The sequence below is a fragment of the Chiloscyllium punctatum genome, chromosome 34 (assembly GCF_047496795.1).
Source record: "Chiloscyllium punctatum isolate Juve2018m chromosome 34, sChiPun1.3, whole genome shotgun sequence".
Taxonomy (NCBI): Eukaryota; Metazoa; Chordata; class Chondrichthyes; order Orectolobiformes; family Hemiscylliidae; genus Chiloscyllium; species Chiloscyllium punctatum.
This window is the reverse complement of record NC_092772.1, coordinates 59308958-59327823: the sequence shown is the minus strand read 5'-3', so window position 1 is coordinate 59327823 and position 18866 is coordinate 59308958. Positions and strand designations below refer to the sequence as shown.

Genomic DNA, 18866 nt, shown 5'->3' with positions numbered 1-18866 from the left:
AATTGTGAAGAGAATATAAGAAAGCCTACAGAGCAATAGAGATAGTTTGACTAAGTGGGAAAAGATCTGGCAAATGGCGTTCAATGTGGGAAAGTATCAAATTGTCCATTTTTGTAGTACTAATAAAAAAAAAGCAGCATATTGTTTACTTACTGAGAGCTCTGAGATGCAGACAGATATGGGCATCTGAGTGGGTGTGCTGGTAAAGCGAGTAACCAGAACAAACAGAATTATGTTTTAATATGAGAGGAATTGAATGAGTCAGGAGGATATACTTCAGTTATACACAGTGTTGGTGAGACCACATACAGTCATACAGCACAGAGACAGACCCTTTGGTCCAACCAATCCATATCGAATACAATCCCAAACTAAACTAGCCCCAACTGCCTGCTCCTGGCCCATCTCCCTCCAAACTAATATACTTAATCTGGAGTAATTTGTACAGTACCGGATACTATGGAAGGATTAGATTAGATTCTCTACGGTGTGGAAACAGGCTTTTCGGCCCAACAAGTCCACACTGCCCCTCCGAAGAGAAACCCACCCAAACCCATTCCCCTACCCTATATTTACTGCTGACTAATACTGTGGGCAATCTAGCATGGCCAATTCACCTGACCTCCACATCTTTGGATTGTGGAAGGAAACCGGAGCACCCGGAGGAAACCCATGCAGACACAGGGAGAATGTGCAAACTCCACACAGTCAGGTGGGAATGAAACCCAGGACCCTGGTGCTGTGAGGCAGCAGTGCTAACCACTGAGCCACCGTGCCGCCCATGTTAGTGCAATGGAGGCAGTTCAGAGAAGGCAGACTAGACTGCAGTGAGGAAAGGACAGACAGGTTAGAATGATGTACCGTGGAGTCCAGAAGTGTCAGAGGCCTGACTGAACTAAAACGTATGGGATCCTGAGGGGATGTGACCGGGCGGGTGTGGAAAGGATGTTTCTGCTTGTGGGAGGATTAATCGTGGGGGCCATCGTTTAAAAATAAGGGGCGTCTATTTGAGATGAGAAACCATTTTCAGTCTCAGAGGGTCGTGGATCTTTGGAATTCCCTTCCTCTATCGGCAGTGGGCGCAGAAACTTTCAATATTTTGAAGGTGGATAGACAGACTATGAACAGTCAATGGCAATGGAAAATGATCGGGGGGGGGGGGGGTGCGGTGGTGTGGTGGGGGGTGCAGGAAGGTAGGGTTGAGGTTAAAATCAGATCAGCCAGGAACGGTGGGAACAGGTTTGATGGGCTGAATGGCTTACTTTTACCCGTGTGTTCGAACGTCTTTCAAAGATCCATGTTCCTTGATCAATTACTGGGAGTTCTAGGATTTACATATTAAAGAACTGGAACTAGCATATCCCATTCTCAAAGATGAAAGCCTTCATCTGAATTTGCTTCATATATCATTACAGCTCCATGACACTGTAACCCTTTTGCTATAAATTCTGTGTCTTATGATCTTCTACTCCACAACCACCTGATGAAGGAGCAGTGCTCTGAAAGCTAGTGTTCCCAAATAAACCTATTGGACTATAATCCTGGTGTTGTGTGAGTTTTAACTCCATTACTTAGGCAAAGGACAGCAGCACATTCTCCAGACAGCGCTTTGTCGAATGGAAATCCAAGCTTCATGGGACATGAACCTGGACAGTAGGGGGCAATCCTTTCCTGAGAGTTAAATAAAAGTTGCAAAAACACACACACACACACACACACATACACACACGCACACGCACAAACAGAGGCATGCAGTTTTATCATTTGCCTTATTTGTCAATTAGATCTCCAGCAACTATCTGATTCCTCTTGAAGGACAGAAGAACAAAGGAGATGGGGTGGGAGGGGTTTCGGGGTCTGAACTCATATGCACAAGGTGGAGGGTGGGGTGGGGGGAAAGATGGGAAACTCTGGCGGTCCCGATCCTGAGACACGTCGAGGGGTAGCAGGGGATCAGCATGAGGGATGAGGATTGGGGAGGGGGCTGATCGGTGGGAAATTTAACACCCCAGGGTTCACACACTGCCATTGAGGGCAGAGAAAGAGGGAAGGGTGGGGTCTATCATCACTGGGTAGGGGACAAAGGGCGAGATGCAGGAAAGGCCACGAAGTTCCCACGCTGGGCCATCAGTAACTGTAGTTCTCAGTGTAGAGTGAGTAGTTAGCAGCGATATTGGTATCTCCTGATGGGGTATATTCGCCTTTAGATGCCAAGCCGTTAATCTGCGCCAAGAGAGTGAGAGAAAATAACATCATCAAGCTCCAGTTAAGACATGCTCCTTTGCATTACATCAGCTTCAGTGGTTGTCAGAACAGGCAGGAAGGTGAGTACCTTAAGGGACGGTCTCTACCTTGAAAGGGGTAACTCATTGGTTCAGGGTATGTCTGTGTCACTCGCTGTGTGGAAGGGTCAGTGCTGAGGGAGTGCTGCACTGTGGAAGGGTCAGTATTAAGGGAGAGCCGCACTGTCAGAGGGTCGGTGCTGAGGGAACGCTGCACTGTCGGAGGTTCAGTGCTGAGGGAGAGCCGCACTGTCGGAGGGTCAGTGCTGAGGGAGAGCCGCACTGTCGGAGGGTCAGTACTAAGGGAGAGCCGCACTGTCGGAGGGTCAGTGCTGAGGGAGAGCCGCACTGTCGGAGGGTCAGTGCTGAGGGAGTACCGCACTGTCAGAGGGTCAGTACTAAGGGAGAGCCGCACTGTCAGAGGGTCGGTGCTGAGGGAGAGCCGCACTGTCAGAGGGTCAGTGCTGAGGGAGAGCCGCACTGTCGGAGGGTCAGTGCTGAGGGAGTGCCACACTGTCGGAGGGTCAGTGCTGAGGGAACGCTGCACTGTCAGAGGGTCAGTGCTGAGGGAGTACCACACTGTCGGAGGGTCAGTGCTGAGGGAGTGCCACACTGCCAGAAGGTCAGTAGTGAGGGAGTGCAGCACTGTTGGAGGGTCAGGAGTGAGGGAGTGCAGCACTGTCTGAGGGTCAGCGCCGAGGGAGTGCCGCACTGATGGTCCACTTGTTGAAATTGATCAGTCTTTTCTTGGAATCTTGCTTTGCTGAAGAGTATCAAGCACATTGTGATTCCTCCACAGCACCTGGTTGATCGCCTGAGCGACGCCAAACACTCACATCTATCCCTCTCTCCTCCTTGCTGCACCTCCCTTCCCAGCGCCTTCCACGTCCCTTCTCACCCAGCCCCCAACTCCCCCAGGCCCTGGCACCCTTCACCCACCTTGGCTCTCTTGGCATAGGCCTCTTGCGCCAACTCTGCGTTGTCCTCTTTGCCGGACCAGGCAATGAGGGCCGAAGCCTGCAGGGCCCGGCCAAAGGAAAAGCTCAGTTTCCAGGGTTTCCGCAGGGGGCACAGGTTAATGGCATTGAGGTTAACAGAGGCCTCCTCCTCACTCTGACCTCCGGACAGGAAACAGATACCTGAGAGAGAGGGAGGTGGGAGAGGGAGGGAGAGAGAGGGAGGGAGAGAGAGGGAGGGGGGGAAGAGGGAGGGGGGGAAGAGGGAGGGGGGGAAGAGGGAGGGGGGGAAGAGGGAGGGGGGGAAAGAGGGAGGGGGGGAAAGAGGGAGGGGGGAAGAGGGAGGGGGGAAGAGGGAGGGAGAGAGAGGGAGGGAGAGAGAAGGAGGGGGGAAGAGGGAGGGAGAGAGAGGGAGAGAGAGAGGGAGGGAGAGAGAGGGAGGGAGAGAGAGGGAGGGAGAGAGAGGGAGGGAGAGAGAGGGAGGGAGAGAGAGAGAGGGAGGGAGAGAGAGGGAGGGAGAGAGAGAGAGGGAGGGAGAGAGAGGGAGGGAGAGAGAGGGAGGGAGAGAGAGGGAGGGAGAGAGAGGGAGAGAGGGAGAGGGAGGGAGGAAGAGGGAGGGAGGAAGAGGGAGGGAGGAAGAGGGAGGGAGGAAGAGGGAGGGATAGGGAGGGAGGGATAGGGAGGGAGGGATAGGGAGGGAGGGATAGGGAGGGAGAGGGAGAGAGAGGGAGGGAGAGAGAGGGAGGGAGAGAGAGAGAGGGAGGGAGAGAGAGGGAGGGAGAGAGAGGGAGGGAGAGAGAGGGAGAGAGGAAGAGGGAGGGAGGAAGAGGGAGGGAGGAAGAGGGAGGGAGGAAGAGGGAGGGATAGGGAGGGAGGGATAGGGAGGGAGGGATAGGGAGGGAGGGATAGGGAGGGAGGGATAGGGAGGGAGAGGGAGGGAGAGGGAGGGAGATATACAGAGGGGGAGAGGAAGAGAGGGAGGAAGAAAGAGAGGGAGAAAGAGAGGGAGAAAGAGAGGGAGAAAGAGTGGGAGAAAGAGTGGGAGAAAGAGTGGGAGAAAGAGTGGGAGAAAGAGTGGGAGAAAGAGTGGGAGAAAGAGTGGGAGAAAGAGTGGGAGAAAGAGAGGGAGAAAGAGAGGGAAGGTGAGGGGGAAGAGAGAGAGAGAGAGAGGACGTGAGGGAGAGGGAGAGATGGAGAGAGATGGAGAGGGAGAGAGGGAGAGAGAGAGAGAGACACACAGAGATATCATTGAATTATCAAACCACAAACCAGGCCTGATATTTATACAGTCTTTGAGAGTTTGACACAGAGACAGACAGACTGAGAGGGAGGAAGGGACGGTAAAGGTAGGGAAGGAGATGAGGATGGAGGAAAGGGTAGGAATGAAGAGGAGGAAAAAAGGGACAAAACAAGGGACACATGGGAAGAAAGAGAGAAAAGAGAAGAGGCTGAGAGAGGAGAGAGATGAGGAGAAAGAGAGACAGAAAAAGAGAAAGACGGGGTGAGGAGAAATAGGGGGAAGAGAGAATGATGGTGCGGAAAGAGAAGGGGGGAGTAGAGAGAGAGAGAGAGGGAGGAGGGAGAGGGGGAGGAGAGAGAGAGAGGGGAGGAAGAAGGGGGAGGAGAGAGAGGGGGGCAAGAGGGAGAAAGACGGGGAGGAGAAAGAAAGAGGGGGCAAGGAGAGAGAGAAAGGAATGGGAGAGAGAAAGAGAGAGAGAAAGAGAGAGAGAGAGAACAGAATACAAGAGATGGAGAAACTGGGAATAGACAGAGACATTGAGCCAAACAGATTAGCAAACACGAGAGGGAGTGAATGTGCCAAAGAAACACAATGTGGGAGAGATAGAGTGTGACAGACAGAAAGAAAGAGCAGAATGGACAGTTCTCCTTTACCTGGCACAGCTGCAGGGACAGTGCGGCGCAAGGCAGTGACAGTTGCCATGCCAATCTCCTCTGGACTGAACTTCCTGGTACAGCAGTGTCCAGCGGTCACCATGTTAGGTTTGAGCAGGGTCCCCTCCAGGTAGACATGGTGATCATTGAGAGCCTTATAACAGGCAGCTAGGACCTGGGGACAAGGCCAGAGAGAGAACGCAGCCCGGTGAGGATGGAGAGATGGGGTGGGGAGGAAACAAAGCCCAGTCAGTGCGGGGACGCAGTGGGAACGCAGCCCGGTCAGTGCGGGGACGCAGTGGGAACGCAGCCCGGTCAGTGCGGGGACGCGGTGGGAACGCAGCCCGCTCAGTGCGGGGACGCAGTGGGAACGCAGCCCGGTCAGTGCGGGGACGCAGTGGGAACGCAGCCCGGTCAGTGCGGGGACGCGGTGGGAACGCAGCCCGGCCAGTGCGGGGACACAGTGGGAACGCAGCCCGGTCAGTGCGGACACGCGGTGGGAACGCAGCCCGGTCAGTGCGGACACGCGGTGGGAACGCAGCCCGCTCAGGGCGGGGACACAGTGGGAACGCAGCCCGGCCAGTGCGGAAACACAGTGGGAACGCAGCCCGGCCAGTGCGGAAACACAGTGGGAACGCAGCCCGGTCAGTGCGGACACGCAGTGGGAACGCAGCCCGCTCAGGGCGGGGACACAGTGGGAACGCAGCCCGGCCAGTGCGGAAACGCAGTGGGAACGCAGCCCGGTCAGTGCGGGGACACAGTGGGAACGCAGCCCGCTCAGGGCGGGGACACAGTGGGAACGCAGCCCGGCCAGTGCGGAAACACAGTGGGAACGCAGCCCAGTCAGTGCGGGAATGCAGAGGAACGCAGCCCAGTCAGTGCAGGCACACTGTGGGAATGCAACCCAGTCAGTGCGGGGACATTGGGGAAACGCAGCATGGTCAGTGCGGGGACATGATGGAACACAGCCCAGTCAGTGCGAGGACAAGGTGGGGAAATGCAGCACAGTCAGTTTAGGGTCAGGGAGGGGAAACACAGTCGAGTCAGTGCATGGACACGGTGGGGGGGAAACGCAGCCCAGTCAGTGCGGGGACAAGGTGGGGAAATGCAGCCCAGTCAATGCAGGGACAGGGAGGGGAATTACTGCCCGGTCACTGCAGGGACATGGGGGGAACACAGCCCAGTCAGTGCAGGGATACGGTGGGGGGAACGCAGCCCAGTCAGTGCAAGGACATGGGGAGAAAATGCAGCCTGGTCAGTGCAGGGACACGGAGGGAGGTAACGCAGCCCGGTCAGTTCAGGGACACAGAGGGGGGAAACACAGCCCGGTCACTTCAGGGACATGGAAGGGGGAAACGCAGCCTGGTTAGTGCAGGAACACTTGGGTACACAGCCCGGCCAGTGCAGAGACACAGAGGGGGGAAACGCAGCCCGGTCAGTGCACGGACATGAGGCAAGGTACGCAGCCTGGTCTGTGTGGGGACACGCGGGGAGGTACATAGCCCGGTCAGTGCAGGAACACGGGGGAAATGCAGTCCGGTCAGTGCAAGAACACGGAGGGGGAAAACGCAGCCCGGTAGGTTCACGGACAGGGAGGGGGCATACGCAGCCCGGTCAGTGCAGAGATACTGGGGTACACAGCCTGGTCAGTGCAGGAACATGGAGGGGGGAAACGCAGACCGGTCAGTGAGGGGACACAGTGGGAACACAGCCTGGTCAGTGCGGGGACACGGTGGGAACGCAGCCCGCTCAGTGCGGGGACACAGTGGGAACGCAGCCCGCTCAGTGCGGGGACATGACGGAAACGCAGGCCAGTCAGTGCGAGGACATGGGGGAAACGCAGCCCAGTCAGTGCGGGGATATGGAGGAAACGCAGCCCAGTCAGTGTAGGCACGTAGTGGGAACGCAGCCCGGTCAGCGTGGGTATGCAGTGGGAACGCAGCCAAGTCAGTGTGGGAACATGGGGGAAATACAGCCCAGTCAGTGCGGGGACATGGCGGAAATGCAGCCCAGTCAATGTGGGGACGCAGTCCGGTCAGTGCGGGGATGCAGTGGGCACGCAGCCCGCTCAGTGCGGGGACACAGTGGGAACGCAGCCCGCTCAGTGCGGGGACATGACGGAAACGCAGGCCAGTCAGTGCGAGGACATGGGGGAAACGCAGCCCAGTCAGTGCGGGGATATGGAGGAAACACAGCCCAGTCAGTGTAGGCACGTAGTGGGAACGCAGCCCGGTCAGCGTGGGTATGCAGTGGGAACGCAGCCCAGTCAGTGCGGGGACATGGGGGAAATGCAGCCCAGTCAATGTGGGGACGCAGTCCGGTCAGTGCGGGGATGCAGTGGGCACGCAGCCCAGTCAGTGCGGGGACACAGTGGGAACGCAGCCCAGTCAATGCGGGGACACAGTGGGAATGCAGCCCAGTCAGTGCAGGGACATGGGGGAAACGCAGGCCAGTCAGTGCAAGGACATGGGGGAAAGCCCAGTCAGTGCGGGGACAAGGGAGAAACGCAGCCTGGTCAGTGCAGGGACAGGGAGGGGAAACACAGCCCGGTCACTGCAGGGACATGGGGGGAACACAGCCCAGTCAGTGCAGGTACACAGTGGGGGGAAACGCAGCCCAGTCAGTGCAAGGACATGGAGGGGGGAAACGCAGCCTGGTCAGTACAGGGACACGGGGGGGAAGATACGCAGCCCAGTCAGTGCAGGGAAACAGGGGGGGGGGAATGCAGCCTGATCAGTGCAGGGACACGAGGCAAGGTACACAGCCCGGTCAGTGTGGGGACACGCGGGGAGGTACATAGCCCAGTCAGTGCAGGAACACGGGGGAAATGCAGTCCGGTCAGTGCAAGGGCACGGAGGGGGAAAACGCAGCCTGGTCAGTTCACGGACAGGGACGGGGGAAACGCAGCCTGGTCAGTGCAGGGATCCTGGGGTACACAGCCCGGTCAGTGCAGGGACACAGTGGGAACGCAGCCCGGTCAGTGCGAGGACATGGGGGAAACACAGCCCGGTCGGTGCGGGGATATGGAGGAAACGCAGCCTAGTCAGTGCGGACACGCAGTGGGAACGCACCCCGGTCAGTGTGGGGATACAGTGGGAATGCAGCCCGGTCAGTGTGGGGACGCAGTGGGAATGCAGCCCGGTCAGTGCGGGGACGCAGTGGGAATGCAGCCCGGTCAGTGCGGGGACATGGGGGAAACGCAGGCCAGTCAGTTCGAAGACATGAGGGAACGCAGCCTGGTCAGTGCAGGGACAGGGAGGGGAAACACAACCCGGTCAGTGCAGGGACAGGGAGGGGAAACACAGCCCAGTCACTGCTGGGACATGGGGGGATCACAGCCCAGTCAGTGCAGAGACACGGAGGGGGAAACGCAGCCCAGTCAGTGCAGGGACACGAGGGGAGGTACGCAGCCTGGTCAGTGCAGGAACACGGGGGAAATGCAGCCCGGTCAGTTCAGAGACATGGAGGGGGGGAAACACAGCCTAGTCAGTGCAGGGATACTGGGTAGACAGCCCGGTTAGTGCAGGGACATGGAGGGGGGAAACGCAGCCCGGTCAGTGCAGGGACACGGAGGGGGGCAACACAACCTGGTCAGTGCAGGGACACGGAGGGGGTAAACGCAGCCCAGTCAGTGCAGGGACACGGAGGGGGTAAACGCAGCCCAGTCAGTGCAGGGACACGGAGGGGGTAAACGCAGCCTGGTCAGTGCAGGGACACTGGGGTACACAGCCCGGTCAGTGCAGGGACACGGAGAGGGGTAACGCAGCCCGGTCAGCATCACCCCCACCAGTCACATATTCTACCCCCCAACCCCCCCAGTCCCATCTGGGCCAATGTCAGAATCCTTCTCGATCCCCCTCCAGCCAAACAGAAGGCTCATCCTGTCGCCATTGACCCAATCGGTGAGGACTCACCTTCTCGGTCACGTACTGGCAGCGCTGAAGGTCGTGGCTCCCGTCAGTCAGGATCTCCGGCTCCACGATGGGTACCAGGCCTTGCTGCGGGTAAACAGAGAGCAGGTAAACTCCCGCCAGCCCGTTACACAACAACAACTGCTCACATTCCTGTAGCTCGCCTCCCACAGCAAACCACCCCATAGCATTTTGCAAAGGGGGACCCAGATCAATTCCAGACTCAATCGCATTCCCCGCACGTCAAACGCTATCATTCCTCACGACAAATAACATTTATTTTTTGGATTCCTCCACAGACTCTGAATTTATATATCCCCTGTTGCCGTGGCGGGATTCAAACTTACACTGTGAGGACGGCGCAAGGGGACGTCGATGGGACAAGAGACTGGATAAAACATTTGGGAGACTAATCCTTGCCGACCAGATATCCTAAATTAATCTAGTCCCATTTGCCAGCACCCGGCCCATATTCCCCCCAAACCCTTCCTATTCATATACCCATCCAGATGCCTTTTAAATGCTGTAATTGTACCAGCCTCCACCACTTCCTCTGGCAGCTTATTCCATACACGTACCACCCTCTGTGTGAAAAAGTTGCCCCTTAGGTCCCTTTTAAATCTTTCCCCTCTCACCTTAAACCTATGCCCTCTAGTTCGAGGGACACGAGTGTCAGTATCCCTGACACTTAACCTTTTTATATCTGCCAGGGCCCCGTAAGGCTATAAGACACAGGAGCAGAAATTAGGCCATTCAGCCCATCTAGTCTGCGCCACCATTCAATCGTGGCTGATAAATTTCTCCCGATATTCTGCCCTTTTCTCCCCATAGTCCCGGATCTCCTTGATACGCAAGAAACTACGTCTCTCTAGATTAAACATACTGAACGACCTGGCCTCCACAGCTTTCTGTGGGAGTGAATTCCATAGATTCACCACTCTCTGGCTGAAGGAGTTTCTCCTCATTTCCGTTCGAAAAGGTCTTCCCTTCACACTAAGGCAGTGCCCTCGGGTCCTAGTCTGGGGTCCTCTCAATGGGACCAACTTCCCAACATCCACTCTGTCCAGGCCATTCGGTATTCTGTACGTTTCAATTAGATCTCCCCCCCTCATCCTTCTAAACACCATCGAGTATAGACCCAGAGTCTGCAAATGTTCCTTATATGTGGAGCTTTTCCTTCCTGGGACCATTCTCGTGAACCTCCTCTGAACACGCTCCAGGGCCAGTACATCCTTCCCGAGATGTGGGGCCCAAAACTACGCGCAATACTCCAAATGTGGCCTGACCAGAAATTGGACCAGATTAATCACCCCAACCAGGCAACTCCTATGCTATGAGGTGCAGGTCATCGAGCTCATTACTAACACTAGATCATTAAGCCAGAGAACTGGTAGAGGCTGGTACAATTACATCTAAAAGGCATCTGGATAGGTACATGAATAAGAAGGGTTTCAAGGGTTACGGCCAAGTGCTGGCAAACGGGACTGGATTAATTTCGGATATGGATGAGTTAGACCGAGTCGTTTCTGTGGCTGTACAACACTGTGACCTGACTCTGTATCAGGCAGTACTATAGCTGAAGACTGTTCATGTCAATGAAGGTGACAAGATAACGGCCTCTGTGGAGTTACTGCAGTGATGCTACTCCCATTGTCCCAGTACCAGCTCTAAAGAATCCCACTTCCCCTTCTCTGCTCTTAACCCCCACAACCCTGAATATTTTACCCCCTCCCTGCTTTCAACCTTTACCTAACTTGATCGCCCCTGTTGCATTCGCCTCTCCTGCCTCTCCCCAGACCGTAACAAATCACCGCACCAAAAAAAAACAAACATAACACTTTTGCCCTTCATCTCTTTCACCCTCTGGTTGTCTCAGTCTGGTTCCCTGTAAAAGCTGTTTGGAGTTCCTTCCGGGAGCTGTTTGTCACATTCCAGGGTGGATTTTAAGCATGTTTGAGAGCACCGAACCGTTACACCATAGGACAAATCCCGCACCAGATCTCGGCTGTCAATGTGAGAGATGGTGTCTTGTCGGTTGGTTGGCAGTGCCCAATCCAAAACTCTTGAGGGTGCAGGAGAGAAGTGACAGCCCTAGATTTGTTAGACCTCAGCTAGAGGCCTTTGGAAGACAAAGAGAGCAAGAGAGAGATAGATGACTGGTGGTGGTTTAACCGGAGGGTCTCTCAGCCGCAGGCAAGATCGTCACGGTAACCTCACTGAACCTAAGCCAATGGCATTACTCTGCACCACACACCAGCCGACCACGCTAAGCAGAAGAGCTTATGTTCAACACGTCGACTCTCCTGCTCCTCGGATGCTGCCTGACCAGCTGTGCTTTTCCAGCAGTGCACTTTTTGACTCTGATCTCCGGCATCTTTCGCCATCACTTTCGCCACAAGGGTAAAGATGCTTCTTTGAACAGTCAGTGAACTGAATACAGCACAGAACCAGGCCTTTCGGCCCAACTCATCCCTGCTGACCGGGTTTCCCAACCTGAAGTACAGAGGAACCTCAAATATCCGAACAATATGGGCGGGGGGTAATCTGTTCGGATAATCAAATGCCGGCAAACACAGTTTAGCCAAGCATCGGAACCTTGCGATCTTGTCTGGATAATCCAAAACTCAGATAATCGAATGTTGGGTAACCGAGATGGCTCTGTCATCCTTTTTTGCCAGCACTTGGCCCCTATCCCTCCGGACCCTTCCTATCCACGTACCAGTCCAAATGACTCTTCAATGTTGTAACTGGACCAGCCTCCAACACTTCCTTGATCCATACAGGCATCACCCTCTGCGTGAAAAAGTTGCCCCTGTCACCCTAAACCTATACCCTCCAGTTCTTGACTCCCCCACCCTCAGGGAAAAAAGGAACCTACACTATTCACCCTATCCATGCCCCTCATGATTTTACAAACCTCTGCAAGGTCACCCCTCAGCCTCCGACGCTCCAGGGAAAAACAGCCTCAGCCATCTAGCCTCTCCTTAAGAGTTAAACCCTTGAGTCCCATTAACATCCTTGTTTGTACCCTTTCCAGTCTAATAATGTCCTTCCTACAGCAGGGAGACCAGAATTGCGCACAGTATTCCAAATGTGACCTAACCAACCATGTGAAGCCGCAACATGACCATCCCAATTCCTATACTCAATGCTCTGACCAATCAAGGCAGGCATCCCAAACACCTCCTTCACTACCCTGTCTACCTGTGACTCCAAATTCAAGAAACCATGCACCCACATCCATATGTCTCCATTCAACGGCAGGGTAGCGCACTGCTGCCTCAGAGTGCAAGGGACTTGGGTTTGATTCCAGACTCAGGCGACTGTTTGTGTGGAGTTTGCACATTCTCCCCGTGTCTGTGTGGGTTTCCTCCCACAATCCAAAGATGTGCAGGTTAGGGTGGATTGGCCATGCTAAATTGTCCCATAGTGCCCAGGGATGTGCAGGTTAGGGTGGATTGGCCATGCTAAATTGTCCCATAGTGCCCAGGGATGTGCAGGTCAGGGTGGATTGGCCATGCTAAATTGTCCCATAGTGCCCAGGGATGTGCAGGTTAGGGTGGATTGGCCATGCTAAATTGTCCCATAGTGTCCAGGGATGTGCAGGTTAGGGTGTATTGGCCATGCTAAATTGTCCCATAGTGCCCAGGGATGTGCAGGTCAGGGTGGATTGGCCATGCTAAATTGTCCCATAGTGCCCAGGGATGTGCAGGTTAGGGTGGATTGGCCATGCTAAATTGTCCCATAGTGTCCAGGGATGTGCAGGTTAGGGTGAATTGGCCATGCTAAATTTTCCCATAGTGCCCAGGGATGTGCAGGTCAGGGTGGATTGGCCATGCTAAATTGTCCCATAGTGCCCAGGGATGTGCAGGTTAGGGTGGATTGGCCATGCTAAATTGTCCCATAGTGCCCAGGGATGTGCAGGTTAGGGTGTATTGGCCATGCTAAATTGTCCCATAGTGCCCAGGGATGTGCAGGTTAGGGTGGATTGGCCATGCTAAATTGTCCCATAGTGCCCAGGGATGTGCAGGTTAGGGTGAATTGGCCATGCTAAATTGTCCCATAGTGCCCAGGGATGTGCAGGTTAGGGTGAATTGGCCATGCTAAATTGTCTCATAGTGCCCAGGGATGTGCAGGTTAGGGTGGATTGGCCATGCTATAGTGTCCAGGGATGTTTAGGTTAATTGCATTAGTCAGGGATAAATGTAGAGTAATGGAATAGGGGAAGAGGTCTGGGTGGGTTACCCTTTGGAGGATCAGTGTGGATTTGTTGGGCTGAAGGGCCTGTTTCCACACTGCAGGGATTCTTAAAAAAAACAACACTCCCCAGGGCCCTCCCATTAACTTTGGAAGTCCTATTCAGGGGTTTGCCTTCCCAAAATGCATTGCTTAAAATTAAATGTCATTTGCCAGTCCTCGGCCCATTGGCCCAGTTGATCCGTCCACACTACAGCATTCCCATGGGAGACGGAGATTTGGGGAATGTACACTGGGTTCACCCCATTACCCGCAAACGCCCTACCCCTGCCTTGCACACGCCCACAGAAACTAGGCACAGTCCTGCCCCTCTTGAACCCCTGCCTGGTACCTGCTGGCAGATGCTGGCGTAACGCGCCAGAACCCAGGCGTTCTCCTCAATGGCCAGCGTCGACGGCGCCTTGTCGGTGATCCGCAGCACACTCCGCCACTTGGCGAACACTGCGCCATCTTTCTTGTACTGGGCACAGCGCTCAGCGAGTCCGTCCAACCCTGTCCGGGGTGGGGGGGGGGGGGGGGGGGCAAAGGGAGAGGGCACAGAGAGAGTAATAAATCGGGGTGACAATGCCACAGGAGGACGTGGGGCAAAGGGGGACAGTTGGAAAGGTGAGGCTTGAGTGTGTGGGGTTGAGGGGGGGAATGCATGAGGGATTCAGGGAGTTCGGGGGAGAGTGTGTGGAGTTGAGGGGGTTCAGGGGAGAGTGTGGGGTTGAGGGAGTTTGGGGAGAGTGTAGGTTTCAGGGGGTTCGTGGGGAGTATGTGTGGGATTGAGGGGGTGCGGAGGGGAGAGTGTGGGGTTGAGGGGGTTCAGGTGTGTGTGTGTGTGTGTGGAGTTGAGGGGGTTCGGGGGAGTGTGTGGAGTTGAGGGAGTTCGGGGGGGAGTGTGTGGGGTTGAGGGGGTTGGGGGGAGTGTGTGGGGTTGAGGGGATTAGGTGGGGGGGTATCTGGGGTTGAGGGGGTTTGGGGGGAGTGTGTGAGGTTGAGAGGGTTCGGGGGTAGTGTGTGAGGCTGAGGGGTTCGGGGGTGTGTGGGGTTGAGGGGGTTCGGGGGTGGGGAGTATGTGAGGCTGAGAGGGTTCGGGAGGAGTGTGTGGGGTTGAGGGGGTTCGGGGGGGGAGTGTATGGGGTTGAGAGGGTTCATGCGGTGTGTGGGGTTGAGGGGGTTCGGGGGGAGTGTGTGAGATTGAGGGGGTTCGTGGGGAGTGTGTGTGGTTGAGCGGGTTCGGGGGGGGCTGTGTGGGGTTGGGGGAGGGAGTGTGTGGGGTTGAGGGGGTTAGGGGGGCTGTGTGGGGTTGGGGGAGGGAGTGTGTGGGGTTGAGGGGGTTAGGGGGGCTGTGTGGGGTTGAGGGGGTTCGGGGGGGAGTGTGTGAGGCTGAGGGGGTTCGGGAGGAGTGTGTGGGGTTGAGGGGGTTCGGGGGGGCAGTGTGTGAGATTGAGGGGGTTCGTGGGGAGTGTCTTGGGTTGGGGGGTTCGGGGAGTGTGTGTGGTAGAGCAGGTTCGGGGGGGCTGTGTGGGGTTGAGGGGGTTCGGGGGGCTGTGTGGGGTTGAGGGGGTTTGGGGGGAGTGTGTGGGGTTGAGGGAGTTCGGGGGGGAGTGTGTGGGGTTGAGGCAGTTCGAGGGGGGAGTGTGTGGGGTTGAGGGGGTTTGTGGAGAGTGTCTCAGGTTGAGGGGGTTCGGGGGAGGTGTGTGCGGTTGATGGGGTTCGGGGCGAGTGTGTGGGGTTGAGAGGGTTCAGGGGAGTGTGTAGGGTTGAGGGGGCTTCGGGGGGAGTGTGTGGGGTTGAGGGGGTTCGGGGGGAGTGTGTGGGATTGAGGGGGTTCGGGGGAGTGTGTGGGGTTGAGGGGGTTCAGGGGGGGAGTGTGTGGGGTTGAGGCGGTTCAGGGGGGAGTGTGTAGGGTTGAGGGGGCTTCAGGGGGAGTGTGTGGGGTTGAGGGGGTTCGGGGGGAGTGTGTAGGGTTGAGGGGGCTTCAGGGGGAGTGTGTGGGGTTGAGGGGGTTCGGGGGGAGTGTGTGGGGTTGAGGGGGTTCGGGGGGAGTGTGTGGGGTTGAGCGGGTTCGGGGGGGGCTGTGTGGGGTTGAGGGGGAGTGTGTGGGTTTGAGAGGGTTGAGGGGGAGTGTATGGGGTTGAGGGTGAGTGTGTGGGATTGAGGGGGTTTGGGGGAGTGTGTGGGGTTGAGGGGGCTTCGGGGGGAGTGTGTGGGGTTGAGGGGGTTCGGGGGGAGTGTGTGGGATTGAGGGGGTTCGGGGGAGTGTGTGGGGTTGAGGGGGTTCAGGGGGGGAGTGTGTGGGGTTGAGGCGGTTCAGGGGGGAGTGTGTAGGGTTGAGGGGGCTTCAGGGGGAGTGTGTGGGGTTGAGGGGGTTCGGGGGGAGTGTGTAGGGTTGAGGGGGCTTCAGGGGGAGTGTGTGGGGTTGAGGGGGTTCGGGGGGAGTGTGTGGGGTTGAGGGGGTTCGGGGGGAGTGTGTGGGGTTGAGCGGGTTCGGGGGGGCTGTGTGGGGTTGAGGGGGAGTGTGTGGGTTTGAGAGGGTTGAGGGGGAGTGTATGGGGTTGAGGGTGAGTGTGTGGGATTGAGGGGGTTTGGGGGAGTGTGTGGGGTTGAGGGGGTTCGGGGGGGGGAGTGTGTGGGGTTGAGGCGGTTCCTGGGGAGTGTATGGGGTTGAGAGGGTTCAGGGGAGTGTGTAGGGTTGAGGGGGCTTCGGGGGAGTGTGTAGGATTGAGAGGGCTTCAGGGGGAGTGTGTGGGGTTGAGGGGGTTCGGGGGGAGTGTGTAGGGTTGAGGGGGCTTCAGGGGGAGTGTGTGGGGTTGAGGGGGTTCGGGGGGAGTGTGTGGGGTTGAGCGGGTTTGGGGGGAGTGTGTGGGGTTGAGCGGGTTCAGGGGGGCTGTGTGGGGTTGAGGGGGAGTGTGTGGGTTTGAGAGGGTTGAGGGGGAGTGTATGGGGTTGAGGGTGAGTGTGTGGGGTTGAGGGGGTTTGGGGGACAGGAGTGTGTCGGGGTGAAGGAGTTCAGGGGGAGTGTGTGGGGTTGAGGGGGGTTGGGGTGTGTGTGTGTGACGTTGAGGGGGTTTGGGGAGCGAGAGTGTGTCAGGTTGAGGGGGTTCACCGGGAGTGTGTGGGGTTGAGGGTGTTCGGGGGGAGTGTGTAGGGTTGAGGGGGTTCAAGCGACTGTGTAGGGTTGAGGGGCTACAGGTGAGTATGTAGGGTTGACGGGGTTCAGGGAAGTGTGTGAGGTTAAGGAGGATCCAGAGAGAGTGTGGGGAGTTGAGGGGGTTTGGGGGAGTTTGTGGGGATGAGGGGGTTCAGGGTCAGTGTGGGGTCGATAGTGATCAGAGGGCAGTGTGGAGTCGATTGAGTTCGGCGTCAGTGTGAGGTCGATGGGGTTCAGGGTCAGTGTGGGTCGATGGGGTTCGGGGTCAGTGTGGAGTCGATGGGGTTCAGGGTCAGTGTGGGTCGATGGGGTTCGGGGTCAGTGTGGAGTCGATGGGGTTCGGGGTCAGTGTGGTTTCGATGGGGTTCAGGGGGCAGCATGTGATTGAGGGGGTTCGGAGTCAGTGTGGTGTCAATGGGGTTCAGGGTCAGTGTGGGTCGATGGGGTTCGGGGTCAGTGTGGAGTCGATGGGGTTCAGGGCCAGTGTGGGTCGATGGGGTTCGGGGTCAGTGTGGAGTCGATGGGGTTCGGGGTCAGTGTGGTTTCGATGGGGTTCAGGGGGCAGCATGTGATTGATGGGGTTCGGAGTCAGTGTGGTGTCGATGGGGTTCAGGGGCAATGTGGGGTCACTGGGGTTCAGGGGCAGTATGGGGCCAATGGGGTCGGGACCAGTGGGAGGTCGATTGGGTTCGGGGTCAGTGTGGGGTCGATGTGGTTTGGGGTCAGTGTGGGGTCGATGGGATTCAGGGGGCAGTGTGGGGTTGATGGGGTTCGGGGTCAGTGTCGGCTCGATGGGGTTCGGGGTCAGTGTCGACTCGATGGGATTCGGGGTCAGTGTGGGGTCGATGGGGTTCAGGGGTCAGTGTGGGGTCGATGAGGTTCGGGGTCAGTGTGGGATTGATGGGGTTCAGGGGTCAGTGTGGGGTCGATGGGGTTCGGGATCAGTGTGAAGTTGATGGGGTTCAGGGTCAGTGTGGGGTTGATAGTGATCAGAGGTCAGTGTGGGGTCGGATGGGGTTCACGGACAGTATGGAGTTGATGGGGTTTGGGGTCAGCATGGGACCGATGGGGTTCGGGGTCAATGGGGTTTGAGGTCAGTGTGGGGTCGACAGGGTTTGGGGTCAGTGTGGGGTCAATGGGATTCAGGGGTCAGTGTGGGGTCGATGGGTTCGGGGTCAGTGGGGGGTGGATGGGGTTCGGGGTCATTGTCAGGTCGATGGGGTTCAGGTGGCAGTTTGGGATCGATGGGGTTCGGGGACAGTATGGAGTCGATGGGGTTCGGGGGCGATGGGGTTTGGGGTCAGCGCGAGTCGATGGTTTTTGGGGTCAGTGTGGGGTTGATGGGGTTCGGGGTCAGTGTGGGGTCGATGGGACCGGGGTCAGTGTGGGATCGATGGGTTCGGGGTCAGTGTGGGGTCGATGGGACTCGGGGTCAGTGTGGGGTGGATGGGGTTCGGGGTCATTGTGGGGTCGATGGGGTTCAGGTGGCAGTGTGGGATCAATGGGGTTTGGGGACAGTATGGAGTCAATGGGGTTCGGGGTCGATGGGGTTCGGAGTGAGTGCAAGTCGATGGTGTTCGGGGTCAGTGTGGGGTTGATGGGATTCGGGCTCAGTGTGGGGTCGATGGGATTCATGGGGCAGTGTGGGTCGATGGGGTTCAGGGTCCGTGTGGGTCGATGGGGTTCGGGGTCAGTGTGGAGTCGATGGGGTTCAGGGGGCAGTATGTGATCGATGGGGTTAGGAGTCAGTGTGGGGACGATGGGGTTCGGGGTCAGTGTGGGGACGATGCGGTTCGGGGTCATTGTGGCGTTGATGGGGTTCAGGGGTCGATGGGGTTCGGGGACAGTGTGGGGTCGATGGGGTTCAGGGGGCAGTGTGGGGTCGATGGGATTCAGGGGCAGTGTGGGGTCGATGGGTTTGGGGTCAGTGGGAGTTGGATGGGGTTCGGGTTCATTGAGAGGTAGATGGGGTTCAGGTGGCAGTGTGGAATCGATGGGGTTCGGGGACAGTATGGAGTCGATGGGGTTCGGGGTCAGCGCGAGTCGATGGTGTTCAGGGTCAGTGTGGGGTCGATGGGACTCGGGGTCAGAGTGGGGTTGATGGGGTTCGGGGTCAGTGTGGGGTCGATGGGACTCGGGGTCATTGTGGCGTAGATGGGGTTCAGGGGTCAGTGTGGGGTCGATGCAGTTCGAGGACAGTGTGGGGTCGGTGGGGTTCGGGGTCAGTGTGGGGTCGATGGGGTTCAGGTCCAGTGTGGGGTCGATGGGATTCAGGGCCAGTGTGGGGTCAATGGGGTTTGGGGTCATTGTGGGGTCGATGGGGTTCAGATGGCAGTGTGGGATCAATGGGGTTCAGGTGTCAGTGTGGGGTAGATGGGGTTCAGGGCCAGTGTGGGATAGATGGGGTTCGGGGTCAGTGTGGGATAGA

General features: G+C 57.2%; 1 protein-coding gene across 1 annotated transcript in view; it reads right to left on the bottom strand.

Annotated features, from left to right (window-relative positions):
- Nucleotides 1–223: 223 nt before the first annotated feature.
- LOC140458897 (fructose-bisphosphate aldolase B-like) overlaps nt 224–18866 on the bottom strand; it is a 43381-nt gene continuing 24738 nt past the window's right edge. Inside the window, exons 5-9 of the mRNA XM_072553643.1 lie at nt 13631–13791; nt 9046–9129; nt 5132–5306; nt 3222–3421; nt 224–2223 (exon numbers count right to left, since the gene is read on the bottom strand). Coding sequence (XP_072409744.1) covers nt 2128–2223; nt 3222–3421; nt 5132–5306; nt 9046–9129; nt 13631–13791 — 716 coding nt within the window. The 3' untranslated portion in view covers nt 224–2127. The remainder of the gene's footprint in view (nt 2224–3221; nt 3422–5131; nt 5307–9045; nt 9130–13630; nt 13792–18866) is intronic.